Raw genomic sequence first — 27,573 nt, 5'->3', positions numbered from 1 at the left:
AATGTGTGAAACCCATTTCTGGTGTCCCCCGACCATGGGCTTCCTGCTGCTAATGGACTGTTGACAGTTATATTTCTAAACAAGATCCTTTTGGATAGCAGCATTCAAAATATACAAGAGTATAACCGCTTACACACTAAACTGTGGCAACACTTGACATGTTGACCTCTTGACCTCTTGACCAATTGACTACGTGAGCCTAATTTTCCAAAGGATGTGATAGATTTCTTGACCACTTTGTCACCTAGCAACGTGCGCTGTTTGGTATGTGTCTTTCCTTGCATGGTGCATGCCGCATATCTCTAAGACAGGCGGATCCATAGGAGGGGGGTCGGGGGGTCCGGACCTCCATCCCTCGTCCCACGCGCCCCCCCCCCCCCCCCCCCCCCCATCATCCCCTCGCCGACTGGTGTGTGTGTATCCAAGTACAACGCAATGGAATGGAAGTTCCTGAACTCACAGGAACTCGATGATGTATGTTATACACGCTATCATCGAGTATATATATGTTTATAGAGGGGTGTGATTTTTTTTATTTACCAATATATTATGTTATACACGCTACCATCGAGTTCCTGTGCCTGAACGGTGTCAGAGAAATGTTTAAGTAAACTGTTTCCATCCGTGTACATGTACCTAAACATTAAAAACATTTCTGCTTGACAAACACAATTCATGACACAATACCTGACAAAGAAGTGACTAAATATTTTAACACGTACCCAATGCATATTTTTTTCCTTTCTTCCCGGCAATCCATATTTTTTGTATGGCCAATTGTTATCTTGTAAAGGCAAACACGTGTTGCCTAATCACTGTAACACATTTCGTTAGCGATTTATCGCAAATCCCAAACACTTTTCAGGAAGTGGCGATCAAAAAGCTGGGAAACCCCTACAGCTGGACGTAATCGACCTTGACCCTGGTTCGAAGGTCGAAGGTTACAGAGTCCCGCGATCTGAAAGAAGGAGATTGTTCGGTGTTTGTGGACTGTTGTTGAGTGCTGGGTCGCATTGATACTATTTACGTGCGTCAATATCTTCAAGCTGCTGACATGGCGACAGAGGAGGCGAGAAACGTGGTCATAGCCATAGATGACAGCGAATTCTCGGAATATGCATTCGACTGTGAGTAGAACGCCCAACCCTCTGCACGTCCAAATAACACCCATTGTTATTGACACGCTTAGCGTTAGAATCTGACAGGAAGCTCCGCGAAATATCAAGTCACAGCTTTAGCGGTGGGGAGCGAAGTGTTCTAGACAACATTTTTCATAGGCTGACATGATAACATTTCAAATGTCAGATTATTGAACATGCTGAAATAATCGAATTACATTTTATTGTATGATGAGATGGAGTAGAATCGTCACTGATCAATACAGATTCTGAGATACAGTGATATCTGTATTTTGACCTCATGTTTATTTGATTTGCAAAATTTGTTCGATTTATGATCATAAATAATAAAAGTACACATGATATTGCTGAAAACACCTATTTCTCACAGCATTTGGACCCCAGAAATGTTGAAATACCACCAGATAAACTTGTGATTATGTGAAGCTTGGTCCTATGCTGGTCTTCATTATGTGGGATCAGTTATCCCGATGATCATTAGGTATGTCCAAAAATAAACCGTGCCAAAATCCTCTGTCTTGTACGTCTCTTGGCATCAAGGGGCGTACAGACGACCTGTCGACTGAGGCGCCACATTGCACTAGGCAGAGGAATAGCATGGAAACCAATGACAGGTGAGGAATTCCAGGTTCCTTGTTGTGATGAAATGTCTTTGGTAATCAGCACCGTGCCAGTGCTCGTGGTAAGAAGACGTCGGAGTCCTGCATCACTTACCTGGATGAAGGTCCAGATTAGAATTGATCTTCAGCACCCAATGCTTGTTGTAAGAGCCGACTAACGGGATCGGGTGGGCAGGGCAGCTGACTTAGTTGATGCATGTCATCATATTCCAATTGCGTGACACTATACAGACACGAAGGGACTTACAAGGTGTCCTAGATAATGAGTTAGTGTTTTACGTTTACCTTAATGGAGTGCATGATCAAGAGTTGTCCCCACTCCTCACATATTTCTACATGAGCACAATGGGTAAATTAGCAGATCCTGGTGTCAGGAAGGGGGGTTATGCTGTCAGTGCATGAGTAGATTTAACAACAAATTTGTATGTATTCAGCAGGACTTGCTCCTTTTCAAAGTTCCTGGCCCTTCTCCAAACTAACTGGCCTAGAACTAAATGGTGGAGACCGCAAAGTGACCAAACCTGTGGTCGCATAGCCACCTATAGCATAGTCACCTATAGCATAGCCACCTATAGCACAGTCACCTATAGCATAGTCACCTATAGCATAGCCACCTATAGTATAGCCACCTATAGCATAGTCACCTATAGCATAGCCACCTATAGCATAGCCACCTATAGCATAGCCACCTATAGCATAGCCACCTATAGCATAGCCACCTATAGCATAGTCACCTATAGCATAGCCACCTATAGCATAGTCACCTATAGCATAGTCACCTATAGCATAGCCACCTATAGCATAGTCACCTATAGCATAGCCACCTATAGCGGGGCTCCTCACCCCTGAAATGCCTTTTCCGGCACTCTGAGATTAAATCTTGGCTTCCATATGCCTCATTTCATGATGATTTAGGAGCAAATAAAGACGTTGTACACAACGTTACAAAATATCAGCCGGTTGTGTTATTTTACCGAGATAATAGACATATATCTTTCATTGTGTTAACAATTCACAAGACCCAATCTGCCCTAAATATTTTCTCATCAAACTTACATGATTCACAATAGGGATGGGACGAGTCCAAATTTGCTACCCGGGTACCCACTCCCATATTACCCGACCCTACCTGGGTACCTGCTGTAGGTCTCAATAGATAGGTACAAATGTCTCATTGGGAATAGTTTGACCATAGTCCTGTCAAAATGTGTTTAGATACTCTTATAAAATGATCTGGTCATATATACACTGAAGTTGACAGAAGTTTTATCTTTATTCAAACATATAAAGTCTGAAGGTATGAGTGCATAGTCAGAAAGAAATGCAAACGTTAGTCACTTATAGTGTAACCATAGAGTTCCAGATGATTTTTTCCATTAAACAATATACCACGTGACTAACCACGGGTCCGGGTAGTCCTGTGGGTACCCGGGTCCTACTCAGTACCCACCTGACTTGTGTTCCCTAGGTGTCCCTCACAGCCCTAATTCACGAGTAGTGTCCACTTAGAAGAATTTAACAGACATGGAGAAGGGGTGACATTTTGACTAATCAGACGGGCCATGTACTTTACATTTCAGCAAACCCTTTGTTATTTTAACTGGCCACGTGCCAACAGGCCAGCAGTTAAATCAGTGTTGAAAATTGGCACTAGTCCTGTAGTCCTTGTTTTGTAGAAATTTGCCAGTTTAAGGGTATTGCTATATATTATTATTGGAAGGATGAGTTGACTATAAATGTCAGTTTCTACCGCTGCAAATCGACCCCTGCTGTGGGGTGAGGCTGGGAACAGAAATTTTAGGGGGTAGGATAGGCTCATGGTTAAGGCGAACACTCGTCCCACTGGACCCCCGGGATAGATTCCCCCCGGGGTTACTGCCCTCCCCTGTTGGAATATAGCTGGACTGTTGCTGAACAGAGATTATTAGCCAAGTGTGTTTCTGTATAGTAAATACTTTGTGTAAGGAATAGCATGTGTATGATGCCTTGCGATGATGTGTCTCGTATGAAGCCAGTGATGTAAGCAGGAAGAGTATTTATAGATGTCAACTTCTTTATTATGAGGAACACAATGTTTCGGAGTGTATGCTTTCTCCTTTATCAGGTACTTTATAATAAAGAAGTTCACATTCATTTTTTATATTTGTTTCTCTTCCTTATGTGTATCACTTCTAAATGCCTTTCAAAGACAGTCATGTAAAGAAAAATATTCTTCTTCTTTCTGAACATTAATAACTAGCATCAGTGGCTGAGAGATTAGTGATGTCATTTTTATTGTGATGTCATGGTGAGTAAGTATGGTTTTATGCCACTTTTAGCAAAACTTTAGCCACAAGGCTACCCCATCGCCCCTGTGACTGATGACGTCACAATGGTCTGCGAAGCATTGTGATGCAGTTGTATTGTGGTGTAACTCCCAGAGATATAGAGAGGATATTCCATGTGTTGAGGGGGAAAGGAGATGAGAGAAACATGATATTTCACTCGACACATGAAATATAAAACCTTGAAATGTAAATTCTCCCTACCTAACACACATGGACCTTTCACCACCCCTTGTAAGTGCGACTTAAAAAGAAGTTCTGTGTTTGCAAAATCTTAAAAAATATAAACAAAAGTAACATAATGTATTTGTTGTTGTTATTATACATTTGAATATGATTATACAAAAAATCAAATTAAACAAAAAAATATCTTGACATCTGAAACATTTTCAAGAGAATAACAACGGCAAGAAGTAATAAGGATTCCATTAATGACCATCTGTCATTATGTTGCCATGTCCGTGTGAAACTAACGTAAATAGGAAGTCAACAGTTTGTGAATGGGCTATTCACGTTTGATAAAGTGCGATAATTTGTGGGGAAGTAACTTTTGTGAGACAATAATTCTGTCAAAGATGAACGTTCACTGCAGTGAAATATCAAGTGTTATGTTCACTGCAATGAAAATATCACTTTTCTCAACTCAGTCTTTCACAGTGAAATATGTAATAAAGTGGGATCTCACCAGTCGATGTCTCCTGTGGAAGCTAGTTTGGAATGATAAATACCGTTTTCAGTCGTAAGTTATTTATACAGAGATCATTAGGCAAGGCCAACAACAACAGCCTCTCATGCCAGAATACATGGGCTGACACACTCCCCTGTTGGCATGCAGTCAGGTGTGCGATGTAGACAACCTGGGGGTTGCGGAGTCAGGAATATACTTGCCATTCCTCTGCCAGGTGTTCATCAACCGAACAGAGCTGATTCCTCGTAAGACGTGCCATGGGACGTGTTCAAATCTCCTTCACCGTCTCTGTAAACAAGTGCTAGAGCAATCAGCATTTAATACAGCTCATTATCTCCTGTGTATATTTCACGTTCCCAGAAGACCCTTGCTCATTTACAAACAGGTGCTCCGATAAGTTGATCTGAAGGGTTGAGTGTTTGTCCTGATTCACTTTACAAACAGGTGCTCCGATAAGTTGATCCGAAGGGTTGAGTGTCTGTCCTGATTCACTTTACAAACAGGTGCTCTGATAAGTTGATCTGAAGGGTTGACTGTTTGTCCTGATTCACTTTACAAACAGGTGCTCCGATAAGTTGATCTGAAGGGTTGACTGTTTGTCCTGATTCACTTTACAAAGAGGTGCTCCGATAAGTTGATCTGAAGGGTTGACTGTTTGTCCTGATTCACTTTACAAACAGGTGCTCTGATAAGTTGATCTGAAGGGTTGAGTGTCTGTCCTGATTCACTTTACAAACAGGTGCTCTGATAAGTTGATCTGAAGGGTTGACTGTCTGTCCTGATTCACTTTACAAACAGGTGCTCTGATAAGTTGATCTGAAGGGTTGACTGTTTGTCCTGATTCACTTTACAAACAGGTGCTCCGATAAGTTGATCTGAAGGGTTGACTGTTTGTCCTGATTCACTTTACAAAGAGGTGCTCCGATAAGTTGATCTGAAGGGTTGACTGTTTGTCCTGATTCACTTTACAAACAGGTGCTCCGATAAGTTGATCTGAAGGGTTGACTGTTTGTCCTGATTCACTTTACAAACAGGTGCTCCGATAAGTTGATCTGAAGGGTTGACTGTTTGTCCTGATTCACTTTACAAACAGGTGCTCTGATAAGTTGATCTGAAGGGTTGACTGTTTGTCCTGATTCACTTTACAAACAGGTGCCCTGATAAGTTGATCCGAAGGGTTGAGTGTTTGTCCTGATTCACTTTACAAACAGGTGCCCTGATAAGTTGATCTGAAGGGTTGAGTGTCTGTCCTGATTCACTTTACAAACAGGTGCTCTGATAAGTTGATCTGAAGGGTTGAGTGTCTGTCCTGATTCACTTTACAAACAGGTGCTCTGATAAGTTGATCTGAAGGGTTGAGTGTCTGTCCTGATTCACTTTACAAACAGGTGCTCTGATAAGTTGATCCGAAGGGTTGAGTGTCTGTCCTGATTCACTTTACAAACAGGTGCTCTGATAAGTTGATCCGAAGGGTTGACTGTTTGTCCTGATTCACTTTACAAACAGGTGCTCTGATAAGTTGATCCGAAGGGTTGAGTGTCTGTCCTGATTCACTTTACAAAGAGGTGCTCTGATAAGTTGATCCGAAGGGTTGAGTGTCTGTCCTGATTCACTTTACAAACAGGTGCTCTGATAAGTTGATCTGAAGGGTTGACTGTTTGTCCTGATTCACTTTACAAACAGGTGCTCTGATAAGTTGATCCGAAGGGTTGAGTGTCTGTCCTGATTCACTTTACAAACAGGTGCTCTGATAAGTTGATCCGAAGGGTTGCGTGTCTGTCCTGATTCACTTTACAAACAGGTGCTCTGATAAGTTGATCTGAAGGGTTGACTGTTTGTCCTGATTCACTTTACAAACAGGTGCTCTGATAAGTTGATCTGAAGGGTTGACTGTTTGTCCTGATTCACTTTACAAACAGGTGCTCTGATAAGTTGATCTGAAGGGTTGAGTGTCTGTCCTGATTCACTTTACAAACAGGTGCTCTGATAAGTTGATCCGAAGGGTTGAGTATTTGTCCTGATTCTCTTTACAAACAGGTGCTCTGATAAGTTGATCCGAAGGGTTGACTGTTTGTCCTGATTCACTTTACAAACAGGTGCTCTGATAAGTTGATCTGAAGGGTTGACTGTTTGTCCTGATTCACTTTACAAACAGGTGCTCTGATAAGTTGATCTGAAGGGTTGACTGTTTGTCCTGATTCACTTTACAAACAGGTGCTCTGATAAGTTGATCTGAAGGGTTGAGTGTCTGTCCTGATTCACTTTACAAACAGGTGCTCTGATAAGTTGATCCGAAGGGTTGAGTATTTGTCCTGATTCTCTTTACAAACAGGTGCTCTGATAAGTTGATCCGAAGGGTTGACTGTTTGTCCTGATTCACTTTACAAACAGGTGCTCTGATAAGTTGATCTGAAGGGTTGACTGTTTGTCCTGATTCACTTTACAAACAGGTGCTCTGATAAGTTGATCCGAAGGGTTGACTGTTTGTCCTGATTCACTTTACAAACAGGTGCTCTGATAAGTTGATCTGAAGGGTTGACTGTTTGTCCTGATTCACTTTACAAACAGGTGCTCTGATAAGTTGATCCGAAGGGTTGAGTATTTGTCCTGATTCTCTTTACAAACAGGTGCTCTGATAAGTTGATCCGAAGGGTTGACTGTTTGTCCTGATTCACTTTACAAACAGGTGCTCTGATAAGTTGATCTGAAGGGTTGAGTATTTGTCCTGATTCACTTTACAAACAGGTGCTCTGATAAGTTGATCTGAAGGGTTGAGTATTTGTCCTGATTCACAGAAAACAAAAAAATCGATCACACCTCTGTTTCTCTTCTCCTTTCTCCTGCAGACCTTGCCTTTATACATGGGATGCCTACAAATATATTTAAGTAACCAGGGAAGTGTGTAATATTCACCAAGTTTCAGTCAGACACTCGGACTGGCAACATTTGCAAAGTTACCAGACCAGATAAAATATTACCATTCCAGAATTTTTTTGACCAGTGAACAAAAGTAAGAAAGGGTTAACAGAAGAATTGTGCTGTGTCATGTTAGTTTTTAGAAAACCAAAAAAAACTGGTGCATGGTCAACCTAGTAACTTTGACCCCTGACCATCGGGTTTGCAACCTTTTCAAACTGACCGTCCATCATCCAAATAGACCATCTCGGGCAGGTGGGTATTATAAACACTGCCTAGCGAGAGTGAAAAGTATTTTTTATCATGTAAATTTGAGTGAAAAGATTACAAGATTCGCTTCAAATTACAGTCAGCCTCTAAAACATGTCAGGTCTAAATGTAAACTCAAGTTCGTGAGGTCTAAGCCTCTGATAACGGATTTTAACTCACCAGGATTTGGTTCTGTCTTTCAGTCTATGTGCAGAATGTGCATCATCCCGGCGACAACATCACGCTCGTCCATTGCTCGGAGTACGCATCGCTCACCCATGCACGTAAGTAGCGGTCACTGACCTGTGACTAACTGTGGCCACTTTGTTGCAGTCTACATCCAACATGCCCACCGCGGCTCCGACCACATCATACTGGTGCACGTACCAGAGTACTATCACTTGACTCAGGCCCGTGAGTACTAACGGCGTGTCTCCACCGCTTGTAGCGTCTACTGCCTCCCTTCCTGCATGACTAGCCTGGTTCTGTGAATCTTGGGGTATATCTGAGTTCAGTGAATTCTTGTATATATCTGTGAATCTTGGTGTATATCTGTGAATCTTGGTGTATATCTGTGAATTCTTGTGTATATCTGAGAATTCGGGTGTATATCTGTGAATTCTTGTGTACATCTGTGAATTCTTGTGTATATCTGTGAATCTTCATGTATATCTGTGTATTCTTGTGTATATCTGTGTTCAGTGAATTCTTGTGTATATCTGTGAATCTTCAAGTATATCTGTGTATTCTTGTGTATATCTGTGTTCAGTGAATTCTTGTGTATATCTGTGAATCTTCATGTATATCTGTGTATACTTGTGTATATCTGTGTTCAGTGAATTCTTGTGTATATCTGTGAATCTTCATGTATATCTGTGTATACTTGTGTATATCTGTGTTCAGTGAATTCTTGTGTATATCTGTGAATCTTCATGTATATCTGTGAATCTTGATATCTATCTGTGAATCTTGGTGTATATCTGAGTTCATTGAATTCTGTTGCGAGTTTCATACACATAATATTTACGTTTCATAGTCGAACCATAAGAAAAATGAATTTTAATGAATTAAAGTATGTCATTTATGATATATGTATCCATTCTCGGTCAACTCAAGTTTCTCTCAAGGCGTCAATAGTGGTAATCTGATTGTGGTTGCGGTAGATAATGATGATCTGGCCCAATCAGTTCACGGTTTCGCCCGAATGTAAACAATATTGAATGAAAATCTTAATAAAATGACTAAAATAGATTACAAATATAAGCCCAGATATACAATGAAAACCTTTTATTACCAGATACTGTAACAACACGATTATCTTGTGTAATTCAGTAAGGATGTGTTGATGTGCTATTTTCGATGATGTGTTGATGTCTGTTTGTAGAGAACTATGCTTGTCGTAGGAGGTGGCTAACGATATTGGGTGGTCAGGCTCGCTGACTTGGTTGATACATGTCATCATATCCTAATTGTGTAGATCGATGCACATGATGTCAATCACTGGATTGTCTGGTCAAAATTCGACTGCCATCATATAGCTGGAATATTGCTGAGTGCGGCGTTAAACAACAAACAAACAAGAAACCAAAAAAAACCCAAAACCCATCTTGACTAGCGTATGGCAGAAGTCAATGAAGGAAGTGTCCCACCAGAACTACTAAGCGCTGGTAGATACACACAACACATGTTCCTGCCTGAAATGTCTTGTTCTGGCTCATGAGCGGGGTAGCAGTGTTGCAGACCCTATAGGCCAGCTCTCTGTGGACATGTATATGTCAGTGTACTCACTCACTCACTCATTCACTCACCCACCCACCCACCCACCCAACCACTCACTCACTCACTCACCCACCCAACCACACTCACTCACTCACTCACTCACTCACCCACTCACTCACTCACTCACTCACTCACTCACTCACTCACTCACCCACCCAACCACACTCACTCACTCACCCACTCACCCACTCACCCACTCACTCACTCACTCACCCACCCAACCACACTCACTCACTCACTCACTCACTCACCCACCCACTCACTCACTCACTCACTCACTCACTCACTCACTCACCCACTCACTCACTCACTCACTCACTCACTCACTCACTCACTCACTCACTCACCCACCCAACCACACTCACTCACTCACTCACTCACTCACTCACTCACTTTATGACAGCCCCGTGACACCCTGTGAGGAGGACTATGTACATCACATGCCAGATTCAGTTCTCAAACCTAAACAGTGACTGAAGCCAACACCGCAAGTAACCTGGCTTCAGTCTTGTGTGTGAAACCTTGTGCCAACTTATTGTGTTAACCTTGAGCCAACTTACATTTGTGGGTAAAACCTAGGACCAACTTATATTTGTTTGTAAAACCTTGGGCCAACTTATTGTGTGTAAAACCTTGCATTTGGGCCAACTTATTTTTTCAGCACTTCAGAGTTTCAGACTGCTGTCGGTCACCAGTCATTGACCGACAAAATTTCAATTTCACATATGGCTGTAAAGTAGTCAGACTTTTGTCCAGTTGAAATACAAAGCAAGGTGTTATACAAGGTGTTAAGCGTTTCATAATTTCATGTTTAAAAAGTAACTAGTAAGGATTAGTGTTAGCATCAATTTAATAAAATATAGCACAGCCATTAAAACATGATTGAAATTCTGAGCAGCACGTGTCTTTGCATCTTGCTTCCTGTATGAGGGAGTCACTGTCAGCAGCTATAGTGACTTGTCTTATGGCGATGTTTGTTGGACAGATTGTATATACATGTATTCATTCAATCACAAAGGTTTTGCATTGATTTGTTGTTATGATTATTTAATTTTGCCTTTGACTTACATGTTCCTGAGGCAAGGGAGTTAACTGACTATAAAAGTCCAGTTTCCACTCTTGCTGAACTAGGCCGGAATTTCTGGGCTATTCTGAGTTATGTCCCTTCTATGTCTCTCCTATTGACCAATCAGATTCCACCTCTGATATTACTTGCATTTGCTTCAAACAAAATGGTGGCGCCCAGTGACGACGATAGGATCGATAATCAAGATCTATATTGTAAAAAACGGGTCTTACTTTGAAAAGTGCATCAATTCCTGTGAGCACATTGATTAAAAACATGAAACGATATGTAAAGTATCTGTTGAAGCCAATTTGACGGTTCACATGCCTTGCAAATCCTGCTATCAACCGAAATCTGCATGGCAGTTTACGAATTGTATGTTGATTGGACTATGCATGGACTTGTTATTCTAGCCATTATATAACTCCATAATTCCAGGTGAGATAGGCAAGGGTGGAAATTGGACTTTTATAGTCAATTAACTCCCTTGCTTCAAGAAGATGTAGACTTATTACATTTCTTGGGTTCAAGTCATTTACCTATATACAGCTGTTTGTGTCAAAATCACAGCACAATCTGCTTCTATTTTAACAGCAGCCTTGCTGACCGATCCAGTAGTTGTGGCAGAGCTGATCAAAGAGGAAGAGGTCAAGGTCAAACACCTAGTGGAGAAATACAGCGAGAAGATGAAGAAAATACACGTATGTGCTACAACGGACTGTTTATAATCTGGTCACATGGCCCTACTCGTAACATTCCTCTCTCACTCACTCACACAGTCAGCCACTGGCTTGCTGTAACTTTGTTTACTCACTCACACAGTCAGTCACTGGCTTGCTGTAACTTTGTTTACTCACTCACACAGTCAGTCACTGGCTTGCTGTAACTTTGTTTACTCACTCACACAGTCAGCCACTGGCTTGCTGTAACTTTGTTTACTCACTCACACAGTCAGCCACTGGCTTGCTGTAACTTTGTTTACTCACTCACACGGTCAGCCACTGGCTTGCTGTAACTTTGTTTACTCACTCACACAGTCAGCCACTGGCTTGCTGTAACTTTGTTTACTCACTCACACAGCCACTGGCTTGCTGTAACTTTGTTTACTCACTCACACAGTCAGCCACTGGCTTGCTGTAACTTTGTTTACTCACTCACACAGTCAGCCACTGGCTTGCTGTAACTTTGTTTACTCACTCACACAGTCGGTCACTGGCTTGCTGTAACTTTGTTTACTCACTCACACAGTCAGCCACTGGCTTGCTGTAACTTTGTTTACTCACTCACACAGTCAGCCACTGGCTTGCTGTAACTTTGTTTACTCACTCACACAGTCAGCCACTGGCTTGCTGTAACTTTGTTTACTCACTCACACAGCCACTGGCTTGCTGTAACTTTGTTTACTCACTCACACAGTCAGCCACTGGCTTGCTGTAACTTTGTTTACTCACTCACACAGTCAGCCACTGGCTTGCTGTAACTTTGTTTACTCACTCACACAGCCACTGGCTTGCTGTAACATTGTTTACTCACTCACACAGTCAGCCACTGGCTTGCTGTAACTTTGTTTACTCACTCACACGGTCAGCCACTGGCTTGCTGTAACTTTGTTTACTCACTCACACAGTCAGCCACTGGCTTGCTGTAACTTTGTTTACTCACTCACACAGCCACTGGCTTGCTGTAACTTTGTTTACTCACTCACACAGTCAGCCACTGGCTTGCTGTAACTTTGTTTACTCACTCACACAGTCAGCCACTGGCTTGCTGTAACTTTGTTTACTCACTCACACAGTCGGTCACTGGCTTGCTGTAACTTTGTTTACTCACTCACACAGTCAGCCACTGGCTTGCTGTAACTTTGTTTACTCACTCACACAGTCAGCCACTGGCTTGCTGTAACTTTGTTTACTCACTCACACAGTCAGCCACTGGCTTGCTGTAACTTTGTTTACTCACTCACACAGTCAGCCACTGGCTTGCTGTAACTTTGTTTACTCACTCACACAGTCAGCCACTGGCTTGCTGTAACTTTGTTTACTCACTCACACAGTCAGCCACTGGCTTGCTGTAACTTTGTTTACTCACTCACACAGTCAGCCACTGGCTTGCTGTAACTTTGTTTACTCACTCACACAGTCACTGGCTTGCTGTAACTTTGTTTACTCACTCACACAGTCAGCAACTGGCTTACTGTAACTTTGTTTACTCACTCACACAGTCAGCCACTGGCTTGCTGTAACTTTGTTTACTCACTCACACAGTCAGCCACTGGCTTGCTGTAACTTTGTTTACTCACTCACACAGTCAGCCACTGGCTTGCTGTAACTTTGTTTACTCACTCACACAGTCGGCCACTGGCTTGCTGTAACTTTGTTTACTCACTCACACAGTCAGTCACTGGCTTGCTGTAACTTTGTTTACTCACACAGTCAGCCACTGGCTTGCTGTAACTTTGTTTACTCACTCACACAGTCGGCCACTGGCTTGCTGTAACTTTGTTTACTCACTCACACAGTCAGTCACTGGCTTGCTGTAACTTTGTTTACTCACTCACACAGTCAGCCACTGGCTTGCTGTAACTTTGTTTACTCACTCACACAGTCAGCCACTGGCTTGCTGTAACTTTGTTTACTCACTCACACAGTCGGCCACTGGCTTACTGTAACTTTGTTTACTCACTCACACAGTCAGCCACTGGCTTGCTGTAACTTTGTTTACTCACTCACACAGTCAGCCACTGGCTTGCTGTAACTTTGTTTACTCACTCACACAGTCAGCCACTGGCTTGCTGTAACTTTGTTTACTCACTCACACAGTCAGCCACTGGCTTGCTGTAACTTTGTTTACTCACTCACACAGTCAGCCACAGGGTTGCTGTAACTTTGTTTACTCACTCACACAGTCAGCCACTGGCTTGCTGTAACTTTGTTTACTCACGCACACGGTCAGCCACTGGCTTGCTGTAACATTGTTTACTCACTCACACGGTCAGTCACTGGCTTGCTGTAACTTTGTTTACTCACTCACACAGTCAGCCACTGGCTTGCTGTAACTTTGTTTACTCACTCACACAGTCAGCCACTGGCTTGCTGTAACTTTGTTTACTCACTCACACAGTCAGCCACTGGCTTGCTGTAACTTTGTTTACTCACTCACACAGTCAGCCACTGGCTTGCTGTAACTTTGTTTACTCACTCACACAGTCAGCCACTGGCTTGCTGTAACTTTGTTTACTCACTCACACAGTCAGCCACAGGGTTGCTGTAACTTTGTTTACTCACTCACACAGTCAGCCACTGGCTTGCTGTAACTTTGTTTACTCACTCACACAGTCAGCCACTGGCTTGCTGTAACTTTGTTTACTCACTCACACAGTCAGTCACTGGCTTGCTGTAACTTTGTTTACTCACTCACACAGTCAGCCACTGGCTTGCTGTAACTTTGTTTACTCACTCACACAGTCAGTCACTGGCTTACTGTAACTTTGTTTACTCACTCACACAGTCAGCCACTGGCTTGCTGTAACTTTGTTTACTCACTCACACAGTCAGCCACTGGCTTGCTGTAACTTTGTTTACTCACTCACACAGTCAGCCACTGGCTTGCTGTAACTTTGTTTACTCACTCACACAGTCAGCCACTGGCTTGCTGTAACTTTGTTTACTCACTCACACAGTCAGCCACAGGGTTGCTGTAACTTTGTTTACTCACTCACACAGTCAGCCACTGGCTTGCTGTAACTTTGTTTACTCACTCACACAGTCAGCCACTGGCTTGCTGTAACTTTGTTTACTCACTCACACAGTCAGCCACTGGCTTGCTGTAACTTTGTTTACTCACTCACACAGTCAGTCACTGGCTTGCTGTAACTTTGTTTACTCACGCACACGGTCAGCCACTGGCTTGCTGTAACTTTGTTTACTCACGCACACAGTCAGCCACTGGCTTGCTGTAACTTTGTTTACTCACTCACACAGTCAGCCACTGGCTTGCTGTAACTTTGTTTACTCACTCACACAGTCAGCCACTGGCTTGCTGTAACTTTGTTTACTCACTCACACAGTCAGTCACTGGCTTGCTGTAACTTTGTTTACTCACTCACACAGTCAGCCACTGGCTTGCTGTAACTTTGTTTACTCACTCACACAGTCAGCCACTGGCTTGCTGTAACTTTGTTTACTCACTCACATAGTCAGCCACTGGCTTGCTGTAACTTTGTTTACTCACTCACACAGTCAGCCACTGGGTTACTGTAACTTTGTTTACTCACTCACACAGTCAGCCACTGGCTTGCTGTAACTTTGTTTACTCACTCACACGGTCAGCCACTGGCTTGCTGTAACTTTGTTTACTCACTCACACAGTCAGTCACTGGCTTGCTGTAACTTTGTTTACTCACTCACACAGTCAGCCACTGGCTTGCTGTAACTTTGTTTACTCACGCACACGGTCAGCCACTGGCTTGCTGTAACTTTGTTTACTCACTCACACAGTCAGCCACTGGCTTGCTGTAACTTTGTTTACTCACTCACATAGTCAGCCACTGGCTTGCTGTAACTTTGTTTACTCACGCACACGGTCAGCCACTGGCTTGCTGTAACTTTGTTTACTCACTCACACAGTCAGCCACTGGCTTGCTGTAACTTTGTTTACTCACTCACACAGTCAGCCACTGGATTGCTGTAACTTTGTTTACTCACTCACACAGTCAGCCACTGGCTTGCTGTAACTTTGTTTACTCACGCACACGGTCAGCCACTGGCTTGCTGTAACTTTGTTTACTCACTCACACATTCAGCCACTGGCTTGCTGTAACTTTGTTTACTCACTCACACAGTCAGCCACTGGCTTGCTGTAACTTTGTTTACTCACTCACACAGTCAGTCACTGGCTTGCTGTAACTTTGTTTACTCACTCACACAGTCAGCCACTGGCTTGCTGTAACTTTGTTTACTCACTCACACAGTCAGCCACTGGCTTGCTGTAACTTTGTTTACTCACTCACACAGTCAGCCACTGGGTTACTGTAACTTTGTTTACTCACTCACACGGTCAGCCACTGGCTTGCTGTAACTTTGTTTACTCACTCACACGGTCAGCCACTGGCTTGCTGTAACTTTGTTTACTCACTCACACAGTCAGTCACTGGCTTGCTGTAACTTTGTTTACTCACTCACACAGTCAGCCACAGGGTTGCTGTAACTTTGTTTACTCACTCACACAGTCAGCCACTGGCTTGCTGTAACTTTGTTTACTCACTCACACAGTCAGTCACTGGCTTGCTGTAACTTTGTTTACTCACTCACACAGTCAGCCACAGGGTTGCTGTAACTTTGTTTACTCACTCACACAGTCAGTCACTGGCTTGCTGTAACTTTGTTTACTCACTCACACAGTCAGCCACTGGCTTGCTGTAACTTTGTTTACTCACTCACACAGTCAGCCACTGGCTTGCTGTAACTTTGTTTACTCACTCACACAGTCAGCCACTGGCTTGCTGTAACTTTGTTTACTCACTCACACAGTCAGCCACTGGCTTGCTGTAACTTTGTTTACTCACTCACACAGTCGGCCACTGGCTTGCTGTATCCTACCCCACCGATGGCACCAGCCACAAACATGCAAAGGCAAGTCAATCATTCACCTGCAAAAACATGGGAATAAGTAAAATAAGGGCATTGTATCGGACATTTTTGTCACTGAGGCATCAAATTTAGAAATGTCTACCACAGATCTTCCTTAAGACTTTCTGAAAGCTTTACTTAGGCCTTGAATGTTGTAACCTTGATCAAACAACTTTTGAACAAGAGTCGAATGATGCTCTTTGAAATCTTGGGAGAAAAGAGCCTGCTTGGTTTTACATAAACAATGTGAAATGTAAACACCATAGGGTGGAACCGCTGGAATATTGCTGGACATGAAGGGAAAGTTGAAGTCATCCCTCTTGTAACACAGCTTTGTGGAGAGTGTTTTGTCTCTCTGAATCTTTCAGCATAGATCTAAATAGGAAACAGATGAAGCAGTCTCATTGGTCTCCTTTATTTCTGGTTCAGGTGGGTAAATCAGTGGAAGGGAATTGGCTATTTGATGGTTATTGAACCATATCAGATCATCGATATACCTGAAGCTTGAAACTTCTTGGTCAAAATATCGTGTTTTGAATTTGCAGATATGAGTAGAAATTCCGATTCATATGCATAAAGAAACAGACCAGCAAGAAGGGAATGCCCATGGGGATGCGTACTTCATGCCTAAATGTCTAACACACAAATTTTACATGGACGTCATTAATGAGGAAGTCCAGCATTTCACATATTGAAATGTAACTTCAGATGGTATTTCCTTCATATATGACAAATGTTCCTGAACCTCCAACAACAGATGTGTAGCTGTATGTATGGGCACCATTTCACCTCACCTCACATTCTCAGTTTATAAATATATCACAAACCCGTGTAGGTCCGGGTTACAATAGGTCTTCAGCAACCCATGCTTGTCGTAAAAGGCTACTAACGGGATCAGGGATCAGGATCAGGGTGGTCAGGCCTGATGACTTGGATGCATGTCATCATATCCTAATTGTGTGGATCGACGCTCATGTTGAAATAACTGGATTGTCTGGTCCAGACTCGATTGTTTTCAGACTGCCGTCACGTAGCTGGAATATTGCTGAGTGCTGCTTTAAACAACTGACAAACGAACAAACAATAGATCACGATGGCATACATGAATTGTGGACAACATTGTAGGTTCATGAATCCTAACATGCCTGTTCCTCCTTCACAGGTGGGCGGCAAGGTCAAACAGATGACTGGCAAGGTCGGGGAAGCAATTGTCGAGGCTGCCAAGGGAGAGAATGCTGCAATGATCATTGTCGGGACTCGGGGCATGGGGAAGATTAGAAGAACGTTTCTGGGCAGCGTCAGCGACTACTGTCTACATCACTCCCCGGTGCCCGTTCTTGTGTGCCGACATAAGCCAGTGTCCGAACACAAGAAATAGGGCATCAAGCCCTTATATGGGCATGTAAACAAGTACTCATGTTTCCCAATTAAAAAGCTGAATACACTACTATGAAGAGAGTCAATGCAAAAACTACTTAGAAAGTAAATAGGGCTGGGTGATGGTTTGAAACAAGATATAGGACCACGCCAATATGTTGTGAGGTTTAGATAAGTGTGCGTCATATCTTGTGAAGTGTTCAAAGTCTGTAGTCACAAGGCTATTACTCCATTCACAGATGGGAGCCAGTCACACAAACAGGTGGTCTGTGATCTGGTGTGACAGACACACATTTGTCACACATCCAGGTGGTCTGTGATCTGGTGTGACAGACACACGTTTGTCACACATACAGGTGGTCTGTGATCTGGTGTGACAGATACAAGCTTGTCACACATCCAGGTGGTCTGTGATCTGGTGTGACAGACACACATTTGTCACACAGACAGGTGGTCTGTGATCTGGTGTGACAGACACACGTTTGTCACACATACAGGTGGTCTGTGATCTGGTGTGACAGACACAAGTTTGTCACACAGACAGGTGGTCTGTGATCTGGTGTGACAGACACACATTTGTCACACATCCAGGTGGTCTGTGATCTGGTGTGACAGACACACGTTTGTCACACATCCAGGTGGTCTGTGATCTGGTGTGACAGACACAAGTTTGTCACACATACAGGTGGTCTGTGATCTGGTGTGACAGACACAAGTTTGTCACACATCCAGGTGGTCTGTGATCTGGTGTGACAGACACACATTTGTCACACATCCAGGTGGTCTGTGATCTGGTGTGACAGACACAAGTTTGCCACACATACAGGTGGTCCGTGATCTTCTGTGACAGACACAAGTTTGCCACACATCCAGGTGGTCTGTGATCTGGTGTGACAGACACAAGTTTGCCACACATCCAGGTGGTCTGTGATCTGGTGTGACAGACACAAGCTTGTCACACAGACAGGTGGTCTGTGATCTGGTGTGACAGACACAAGTTTGCCACACATACAGGTGGTCTGTGATCTGGCTTGGTATTCTCTCTGCAATCAGACTTGTTTGCTCAGTTTGACAATCAAGGCTAAACAAGGGAGGCAATGCCTCGTATATCTCCCCGCAAATGTCTAGCCATTTTCTTTACTGCACTGAGAACAGGATTCATTGAGAAATGCTCCTTTGGAAGTTCAAACATAATCTGAGAGCTGAAGTATTTTCAAAATGTAGTGTGCAAAAAACTCAGAAAAAACACAAAATCCAATCAAGATGACAAAAGAGTAAAATGTGAAGTTGATATTTTCATTTACAAGACTCTCATGGACTGTTCTTTTGTTTCCTGGAGAGTTATGCCCCTTTGACATGTCAGAATCCTATGATTGTGGGTTTGAGCCCAAGATTTGCCCTTTGTATGATCCCTGTTTGTCAGCACACCCGTGCTTCAAGTTGTATGCCGCCTCACTTGCCAGATAGATGTTATCACTAAAATATTTCACTTTCCATTATCTGAAGACTAAAATATATTTTGTGTATGTAGATTGCTCAGTTAGCCCTTCATTGTTTCTAGGATTAATATTCTTGTCTTGAGCACATTCAGTAAAAAAGTAAGCTTGCTTAGTTTTCTAGTTGTATGTTGTGTTCAGAGTTGGTTTGAAATCAGTGTTGCCTGGCAGCATCCATCTTCTTCTTTCTGAATCTCAGGGCGGTCAGGTAGCCTAGTGTTTGAAGCATTCGCTCGTCATGCTGAAAACCCGGGTTCGATTCCCGACATGGGTACAATTAGTGAGGCCCATTTCTTGTGTCCCATGCTGTGATATTGCTGGAATATTGCTAAAAGCGGCATAAAACCATATTCACTCACTCACTCACTTTCTGAATCTCATTTTATACACAATTTAGAGAACTTCAGACAATATTTATTTTGTCTATTGCTTGTCAAATCCAATGATGTCTTTCTGTCATGGCCAATGCAATCTCTGTTTAAATGTACTTCTGTGAACATTATTTTGCTCAGCTGAAAGCATTGCTGTGATTACCAAGGAATTGAATTATTGAATTTTTGCCCCAAATTATGATTGAATACAATATTGTGTCATGATTTCAGTGTAACTTAAACTGTTAAAGTGCCAGCTTCCTGGCACCCTTGTCCTGAGGTGATGATGCTGGTCTGACTTACAACCAGCAGTAGGATCACCGTGACTAATGTCTACAGACTATCACTGTTTCTGAGTTGGTCTTCATGAATGACTCTGTCCCATTCCTTGAAGCTATGTAATAAGGAGCCATGCTGCTCGTTGTGAAAGGCGACTGAACTGGATGAATGTATTCAGGTGGTGTGGCTCCTTGGATTGTATGTCTTGTCTTACCTGAGGTGAGATGAGGTGAGGTGTTGATCTGACCTCACCCACTGGTCTTTGTACCTTGTACCATCTGTGTCTATATCTTGTCAGCAAATCTGTATCTGTACCTATACTGTTGTAAGAAACTAAGGAATAACTGGAGAGGAAACGTACAAGAAATTGAGTTCCACTTATGTTTTGTTTCAAGGATTGACTGACAGACAGAAAAATGGAATATAAATATCTAACATCTACTTTTAGTTATTTTCTTGGATGTATTTGAAACATAGACCCTGTAGATACCAAAAATAACCTAATAGAATTTTTTATTTTGTGTAAACTATTGTTTTCACTCTAAATGTTGGATTTGGATGTATTTCTCATTTCTTGCTTTGTTGATATTTACTTTATTATTATGCATTGTGCTTCACATCACCTGATTTACACAACCAATATACTGAATCTATCTACATCCTTAAATAATCATCAATCAGTAATATTTTTTTTCTCAAGTCCTATAGACCTCTTCCATCATCTTCACCCCCCGTCCTTCAACCCCCACTTTAAACACTGCATCTTCCTGAGGCAAGGGCGTTAACTTACTGAATTTCCAGACTTGATCGTAGCGCCACCAGCGGCTGTTATGTCTTATGTACCTTCAATGTCCCTTCTATGTCCCTCCTATTGACCAATTAGATTCCATCTCTGATATCACTTGCATTTTCCTGAAACAAACTAGCGACACCCAGTCAACTCGATCTGATCAATAATCAATATCTGTATTGTAATAAAACCTAGTAGGTCTTCCTTTATTGTAAATCATATATGTTATCAAGACTTTGACATTAGGACCCAAGTCTGTATTCTTCCCGGGTCTGAGGCAATCTTGTAACAACACCACACATGGGAGGACATGGACTTACAATACCCCACATGGGAGGACATGGACTTACAATACCTCACATGGGAGGACATGGACTTACAATGCCCCACATGGGAGGACATGGACTTACAATACCTCACATGGGAGGACATGGACTTACAATACCCCACATGGGAGGACATGGACTTACAATACCCCACATGGGAGGACATGGACTTACAATGCCCCACATGGGAGGACATGGACTTACAATACCCCACATGGGAGGACATGGACTTACAATACCCCACATGGGAGGACATGGACTTACAATACCCCACATGGGAGGACATGGACTTACAATACCTCACATGGGAGGACATGGACTTACAATACCCCACATGGGGGGACATGGACTTACAATACCCAACATGGGAGGGCATGGACTTACAGTACCCCACATGGGAGGACATGGACTTACAACACCACACATGGGAGGACATGGACTTACAATACCCCACATGGGAGGACATGGACTTACAATACCACATGGGAGGACATGGACTTACAATACCTCACATGGGAGGACATGGACTTACTATGCCCCACATGGGAGGACATGGACTTACAATGCCCCACATGGGAGGACATGGACTTACTATACCCCACATGGGAGGACATGGACTTACAATGCCCCACATGGGAGGACATGGACTTACAATACCCCACATGGGAGGACATGGACTTACAATACCCCACATGGGAGGACATGGACTTACAATACCCCACATGGGAGGACATGGACTTACAATGCCCCACACCGGAGGTCATGGACTTACAATACCTCACATGGGAGGACATGGACTTACTATGCCCCACATGGGAGGACATGGACTTACAATACCTCACATGGGAGGACATGGACTTACAATACCTCACATGGGAGAGCATGGACTTACAATACCCCACATGGGAGAGCATGGACTTACAATACCTCACACGGGAGAGCATGGACTTACAATACCTCACACGGGAGGACATGGACTTACAATGCCCCACATGGGAGGACATGGACTTACAATACCCCAAATGGGAGGACATGGACTTACAATACCCCACATTGGAGGACATGGACTTACAATACCTCACATGGGAGGACATGGACTTACAATGCCCCACATGGGAGGACATGGACTTACAATACCTCACATGGGAGGACATGGACTTACAATACCCCACATGGGAGGACATGGACTTACAATACCCCACATGGGAGGACATGGACTTACAATACCCCACATGGGAGGACATGGACATTTGTTCTTTTTATATATTATATAATATAATAAGTATTATATATAGTATGATACAGATATCTGTATGTTGAGGATTATGTTTAAAATAGACTCAAACATTGTGTATTTATCAGCTTTTCAGTACAGTTCAATAAATTGCCTCACCAAACATTGGTACTTGTGTTTTTGTTCTTAACCAGTCTCTTTTGTCTGAGGGTGATGGAGAGAAACTAGTTTCTAGTGTCTGAGAATGGAGAAACAACAGACTTATGTCTGAGAGTGATGGAGAAACAACAGACTTATGTCTGAGAGTGATGGAGAAACAACAGACTTATGTCTGAGAGTGATGGAGAAACAACAGACTTATGTCTGAGAGTGATGGAGGGACAACAGACTCTAGTGTCTGAGAGTGATGGAGAAACAACAGACTTATGTCTGAGAGTGATGGAGGGACAACAGACTCTAGTGTCTGAGAGTAGAGAGACAACAGACTTATGTCTGAGAGTGATGGAGAAACAACAGACTTATGTCTGAGAGTGATGGAGGGACAACAGACTCTAGTGTCTGAGAGTAGAGAGACAACAGACTTATGTCTGAGAGTGATGGAGAAACAACAGACTTATGTCTGAGAGTGATGGAGGGACAACAGACTCTAGTGTCTGAGAGTAGAGAGACAACAGACTTATGTCTGAGAGTGATGGAGAAACAACAGACTTATGTCTGAGAGTGATGGAGAAACAACAGACTTATGTCTGAGAGTGATGGTGGGACAACAGACTCTAGTGTCTGAGAGTAGAGAGACAACAGACTTATGTCTGAGAGTGATGGAGAAACAACAGACTTATGTCTGAGAGTGATGGAGGGACAACAGACTCTAGTGTCTGAGAGTAGAGAGACAACAGACTTATGTCTGAGAGTGATGGAGAAACAACAGACTTATGTCTGAGAGTGATGGAGAAACAACAGACTTATGTCTGAGAGTGATGGAGAAACAACAGACTTATGTCTGAGAGTGATGGAGGGACAACAGACTCTAGTGTCTGAGAGTAGAGAGACAACAGACTTATGTCTGAGAGTGATGGAGAAACAACAGACTTATGTCTGAGAGTGATGGAGAAACAACAGACTTATGTCTGAGAGTGATGGAGGGACAACAGACTCTAGTGTCTGAGAGTAGAGAGACAACAGACTTATGTCTGAGAGTGATGGAGAAACAACAGACTTATGTCTGAGAGTGATGGAGAAACAACAGACTTATGTCTGAAAGTGATGGACAACAGACTCTAGTGTCTGAGAGTAGAGAGACAACAGACTTATGTCTGAGAGTGATGGAGAGACAACAGACTGTATCCACTTTGGTGGAGATTGAGGTAAGGACTTTGGTTGAGATTGAGATAGAGACTTGGTGGAGATTGAGGTAAGGACTTTGGTGGAGATTGAGTTAAGAACTTTGTTGCTGTGTGACGATGAGAGTTTGGAGCCTAGTCAGACATGTTATATTGGTGTTAGTGTAGTAAACAGTAAATATAGGCTTTGTAATGAAAGTGGAAATATATTGTACAAACGACGGAGTTCCCTGGGAGAACGTGGCACGACAAAACTGTCCCCAATTTGTAGGCGACTCCCTGTTTTTTACCCCCTGCATGCGTCCTACCAAATGTGATTAATAGTCCAAATTGATTGTTGGGTAACAATTCGTTTGCTTGCATCCAATAGTGGGAGGAGATCCAATCAAGTCATGCTGATGACCCTGGAAACAATTACCTGATGACAGTCGAAACAATTAGACCTACAACAAAGCACACATGTATTGAACTGCCCCCTCAGAGGTGGACCTGTGTGTATATTACCATCTCACTAATGACATAGAGTACATATGGACGGGAACATTGGACAGTTTCACAACAGTTGTAGGTCAACATGGATGTCCTAGTGGTTGTGTTCCTCCTCCTCCTCGTCGTCTGTCTGCTCTACACTCAGGTTTCTAAACGTTCTCGGCTGCCCCCGGGGCCATATGCAATTCCGTTCATTGGCAATCTGATTCAGTTTATGCTAAATCGGAAGAACCTGCAGCCGCTGCTTGAGCGCCTACACCAGCAGCACGGAAACGTAGTCTGCCTCTACCTCGGCAATACGCTGATGGTGGTGCTCAACGGCTTCGACGCCAACCACGAGGCGCTGGTCAAGAGAGGACTTTTGATGACGGGGAAGCCGCAAATATTGCCGGAACAGAGCAACACAGGTGAGTCACAGACATCCCTACACGTATATCAGTGCTGTCACACGTATGTCAGTGCTGTCACACGTATGTCTGTGCTCTCACACGTATCTCAGTGCTGTCACACGTATGTCAGTGCTGTCACACGTATCTCAGTGTTGTCACACGTATGTCAGTGCTGTCACACGTATGTCAATGTTGTCACACGTATCTCAGTGTTGTCACACGTGTGTCAGTGCTGTCACACGTATGTCAGTGCTGTCACACGTATCTCAGTGCTGTCACACGTATGTCAGTGCTGTCACACGTATGTCAGTGCTGTCACACGTATCTTAGTGCTGTCACACGTATGTAAGTGTGATCACACGTATCGCATAGCGTGGTGCAAGGTGATGACATGTTTACCCATGTGTTAAATCTCACGAGCAGAGTGCAAGGTGATGATATGTTTACCCGTATGTTGAATCTCACTAGCAGGGTGCGAGGTGATGACATGTGTACCCGTATGTTGAATCTCACTAGCAGAGTGCAAGGCGATGACATGTTTACCCGTGTGTTGAATCTCACCAGCAGGGTGCAAGGTGATGACATGTTTACCCGTATGTTGAATCTCACTAGCAGAGTGCAAGGGGATGACTTGTTTACCCATGTGTTGAATCTCACTAGCAGAGTGCAAGGTGATGACATGTTTACCCATGTGTTGAATCTCACTAGCAGTGTAAGGGAATGACATGTTTACCCATGTGTTGAATCTCACTAGCAGAGTGTAAGGTGATGACTTGTTTACCCATGTGTTGAATCTCACTAGCAGAGTGCAAGGTGATGACTTGTTTACCCATGTGTTGAATCTCACCAGCAGTGTCATGTGATGACATGTTTACCCATGTGTTGAATCTCACCAGCAGTGTCATGTGATGACTTGTTTACCCATGTGTTGAATCTCACTAGCAGTGTCATGTGATGACTTGTTTACCCATGTGTTGAATCTCACTAGCAGGGTGCAAGGTGATGACTTGTTTACCCATGTGTTGAATCTCACTAGCAGAGTGCAAGGTGATGACATATTTACCCATGTGTTGAATCTCACCAGCATGGTGTAAGGTGATGACTTGTTTACCCATGTGTTGAATCTCACTAGCAGTGTCATGTGATGACTTGTTTACCCATGTGTTGAATCTCACTAGCAGGGTGCAAGGTGATGACTTGTTTACCCATGTGTTGAATCTCACTAGCAGAGTGCAAGGTGATGACATATTTACCCATGTGTTGAATCTCACTAGCAGGGTGCAAGGTGATGACTTGTTTACCCATGTGTTGAATCTCACCAGCAGAGTGCAAGGTGATGACATGTTTACCCATGTGTTGAATCTCACCAGCAGTGTAAGGTGATGACATGTTTACCCATGTGTTGAATCTCACCAGCAGTGTCATGTGATGACATGTTTACCCATGTGTTGAATCTCACCAGCAGTGTCATGTGATGACATGTTTACCCATGTGTTGAATCTCACCAGCAGTGTAAGGTGATGACTTGTTTACCCATGTGTTGAATCTCACCAGCATGGTGTCATGTGATGACATGTTTACCCATGTGTTGAATCTCACCAGCAGTGTCATGTGATGACATGTTTACCCATGTTTTGAATCTCACCAGCAGTGTCATGTGATGACTTGTTTACCCATGTGTTGAATCTCACCAGCAGAGTGTAAGGTGATGACATGTTTACCCATGTGTTGAATTTCACTAGCATGGTGCAAGGTGATGACATGTTTACCCATGTGTTGAATCTCACCAGCATGGTGCAAGGTGATGACATGTTTACCCATGTGTTGAATCTCACCAGCATGGTGCAAGGTGATGACATGTTTACCCATGTGTTGAATCTCACTAGCAGGGTGCAAGGTGATGACTTGTTTACCCATGTGTTGAATCTCACCAGCATGGTGCAAGGTGATGACATGTTTACCCATGTGTTGAATCTCACTAGCATGGTGCAAGGTGATGACATGTTTACCCATGTGTTGAATCTCACTAGCATGGTGCAAGGTGATGACATGTTTACCCATGTGTTGAATCTCACTAGCATGGTGCAAGGTGATGACATGTTTACCCATGTGTTGAATCTCACTAGCAGGGTGCAAGGTGATGACTTGTTTACCCATGTGTTGAATCTCACCAGCAGTATAAGGGAATGACATGTTTACCCATGTGTTGAATCTCACTAGCATGGTGCAAGGTGATGACATGTTTACCCATGTGTTGAATCTCACTAGCATGGTGTAAGGTGATGACTTGTTTACCCATGTGTTGAATCTCACCAGCAGTGTAAGGGAATGACATGTTTACCCATGTGTTGAATCTCACCAGCAGTGTAAGGGAATGACATGTTTACCCATGTGTTGAATCTCACTAGCATGGTGCAAGGTGATGACATGTTTACCCATGTGTTGAATCTCACTAGCATGGTGTAAGGTGATGACTTGTTTACCCATGTGTTGAATCTCACCAGCAGTGTAAGGGAATGACATGTTTACCCATGTGTTGAATCTCACCAGCATGGTGCAAGGTGATGACATGTTTACCCATGTGTTGAATCTCACCAGCATGGTGCAAGGTGATGACATGTTTACCCGTATGTTGAATCTCACCAGCATGGTGCAAGGTGATGACTTGTTTACCCATGTGTTGAATCTCACCAGCAGTGTAAGGGAATGACATGTTTACCCATGTGTTGAATCTCACCAGCATGGTGCAAGGTGATGACATGTTTACCCGTATGTTGAATCTCACCAGCATGGTGCAAGGTGATGACTTGTTTACCCATGTGTTGAATCTCACTAGCAGGGTGCAAGACGATGATATGTTTACACCTTGGTTTAATCTCACCAGTTGGAGATGGTTCTGACAAACAAATGATCAGAAACGGGTGAACCTAAAATTCCAACCTAGGTTCATTGGATCATGACATGACAAAGGGACGTAACCCGGCACATAAAAGACTCCAACAGGTTATAAATTCTTACATTTTTATTGTAAGCAAGGTTTTCTATAAAAGGTAATATAACTAAAAAGGATAGAT

General features: G+C 43.2%; 1 protein-coding gene across 2 annotated transcripts; it reads left to right on the top strand.

Annotated features, from left to right (window-relative positions):
* The first annotated feature begins 950 nt into the window (after window positions 1-950).
* Window positions 951-22,430, top strand: LOC139456077 (universal stress protein in QAH/OAS sulfhydrylase 3'region-like). Of its 2 annotated transcripts, none has more exons than XM_071237586.1 (4): window positions 951-1,127; window positions 8,270-8,350; window positions 11,376-11,482; window positions 17,571-22,430. In XM_071237586.1, the coding sequence occupies exons 1-4, from the start codon at window positions 1,055-1,057 to the stop codon at window positions 17,784-17,786; spliced, it is 477 nt and encodes a 158-aa protein (XP_071093687.1). In that variant the 5' UTR covers window positions 951-1,054; the 3' UTR covers window positions 17,787-22,430. The 2 variants fall into 2 exon arrangements, with proteins under 2 accessions (XP_071093687.1, XP_071093686.1); XM_071237585.1 differs by lacking the exon at window positions 8,270-8,350 and adding an exon at window positions 8,140-8,220.
* Window positions 22,431-27,573: the final 5,143 nt, after the last annotated feature.

The sequence above is a fragment of the Haliotis cracherodii genome, unplaced genomic scaffold (genome assembly GCF_022045235.1).
Source record: "Haliotis cracherodii isolate W230 unplaced genomic scaffold, xgHalCrac1.p SCAF_11, whole genome shotgun sequence".
Classification (NCBI taxonomy): Eukaryota; Metazoa; Mollusca; class Gastropoda; order Lepetellida; family Haliotidae; genus Haliotis; species Haliotis cracherodii.
Note: the sequence above shows the minus strand (reverse complement) of the source record. Positions and strands in the feature narration are given on the sequence as shown.

Coding starts and splice junctions, on each gene's coding strand:
- LOC139456077 (XM_071237586.1), top strand. CDS start 1,055: ATGGCGACAGAGGAGGCGAGAAACGTGGTCATAGCCATAGATGACAGC. Junction 8,351..11,375: donor CTATCACTTGACTCAGGCCC/GTGAGTACTAAC, acceptor CTATTTTAACAG/CAGCCTTGCTGACCGATCCA. Junction 11,483..17,570: donor AGAAGATGAAGAAAATACAC/GTATGTGCTACA, acceptor CCTCCTTCACAG/GTGGGCGGCAAGGTCAAACA.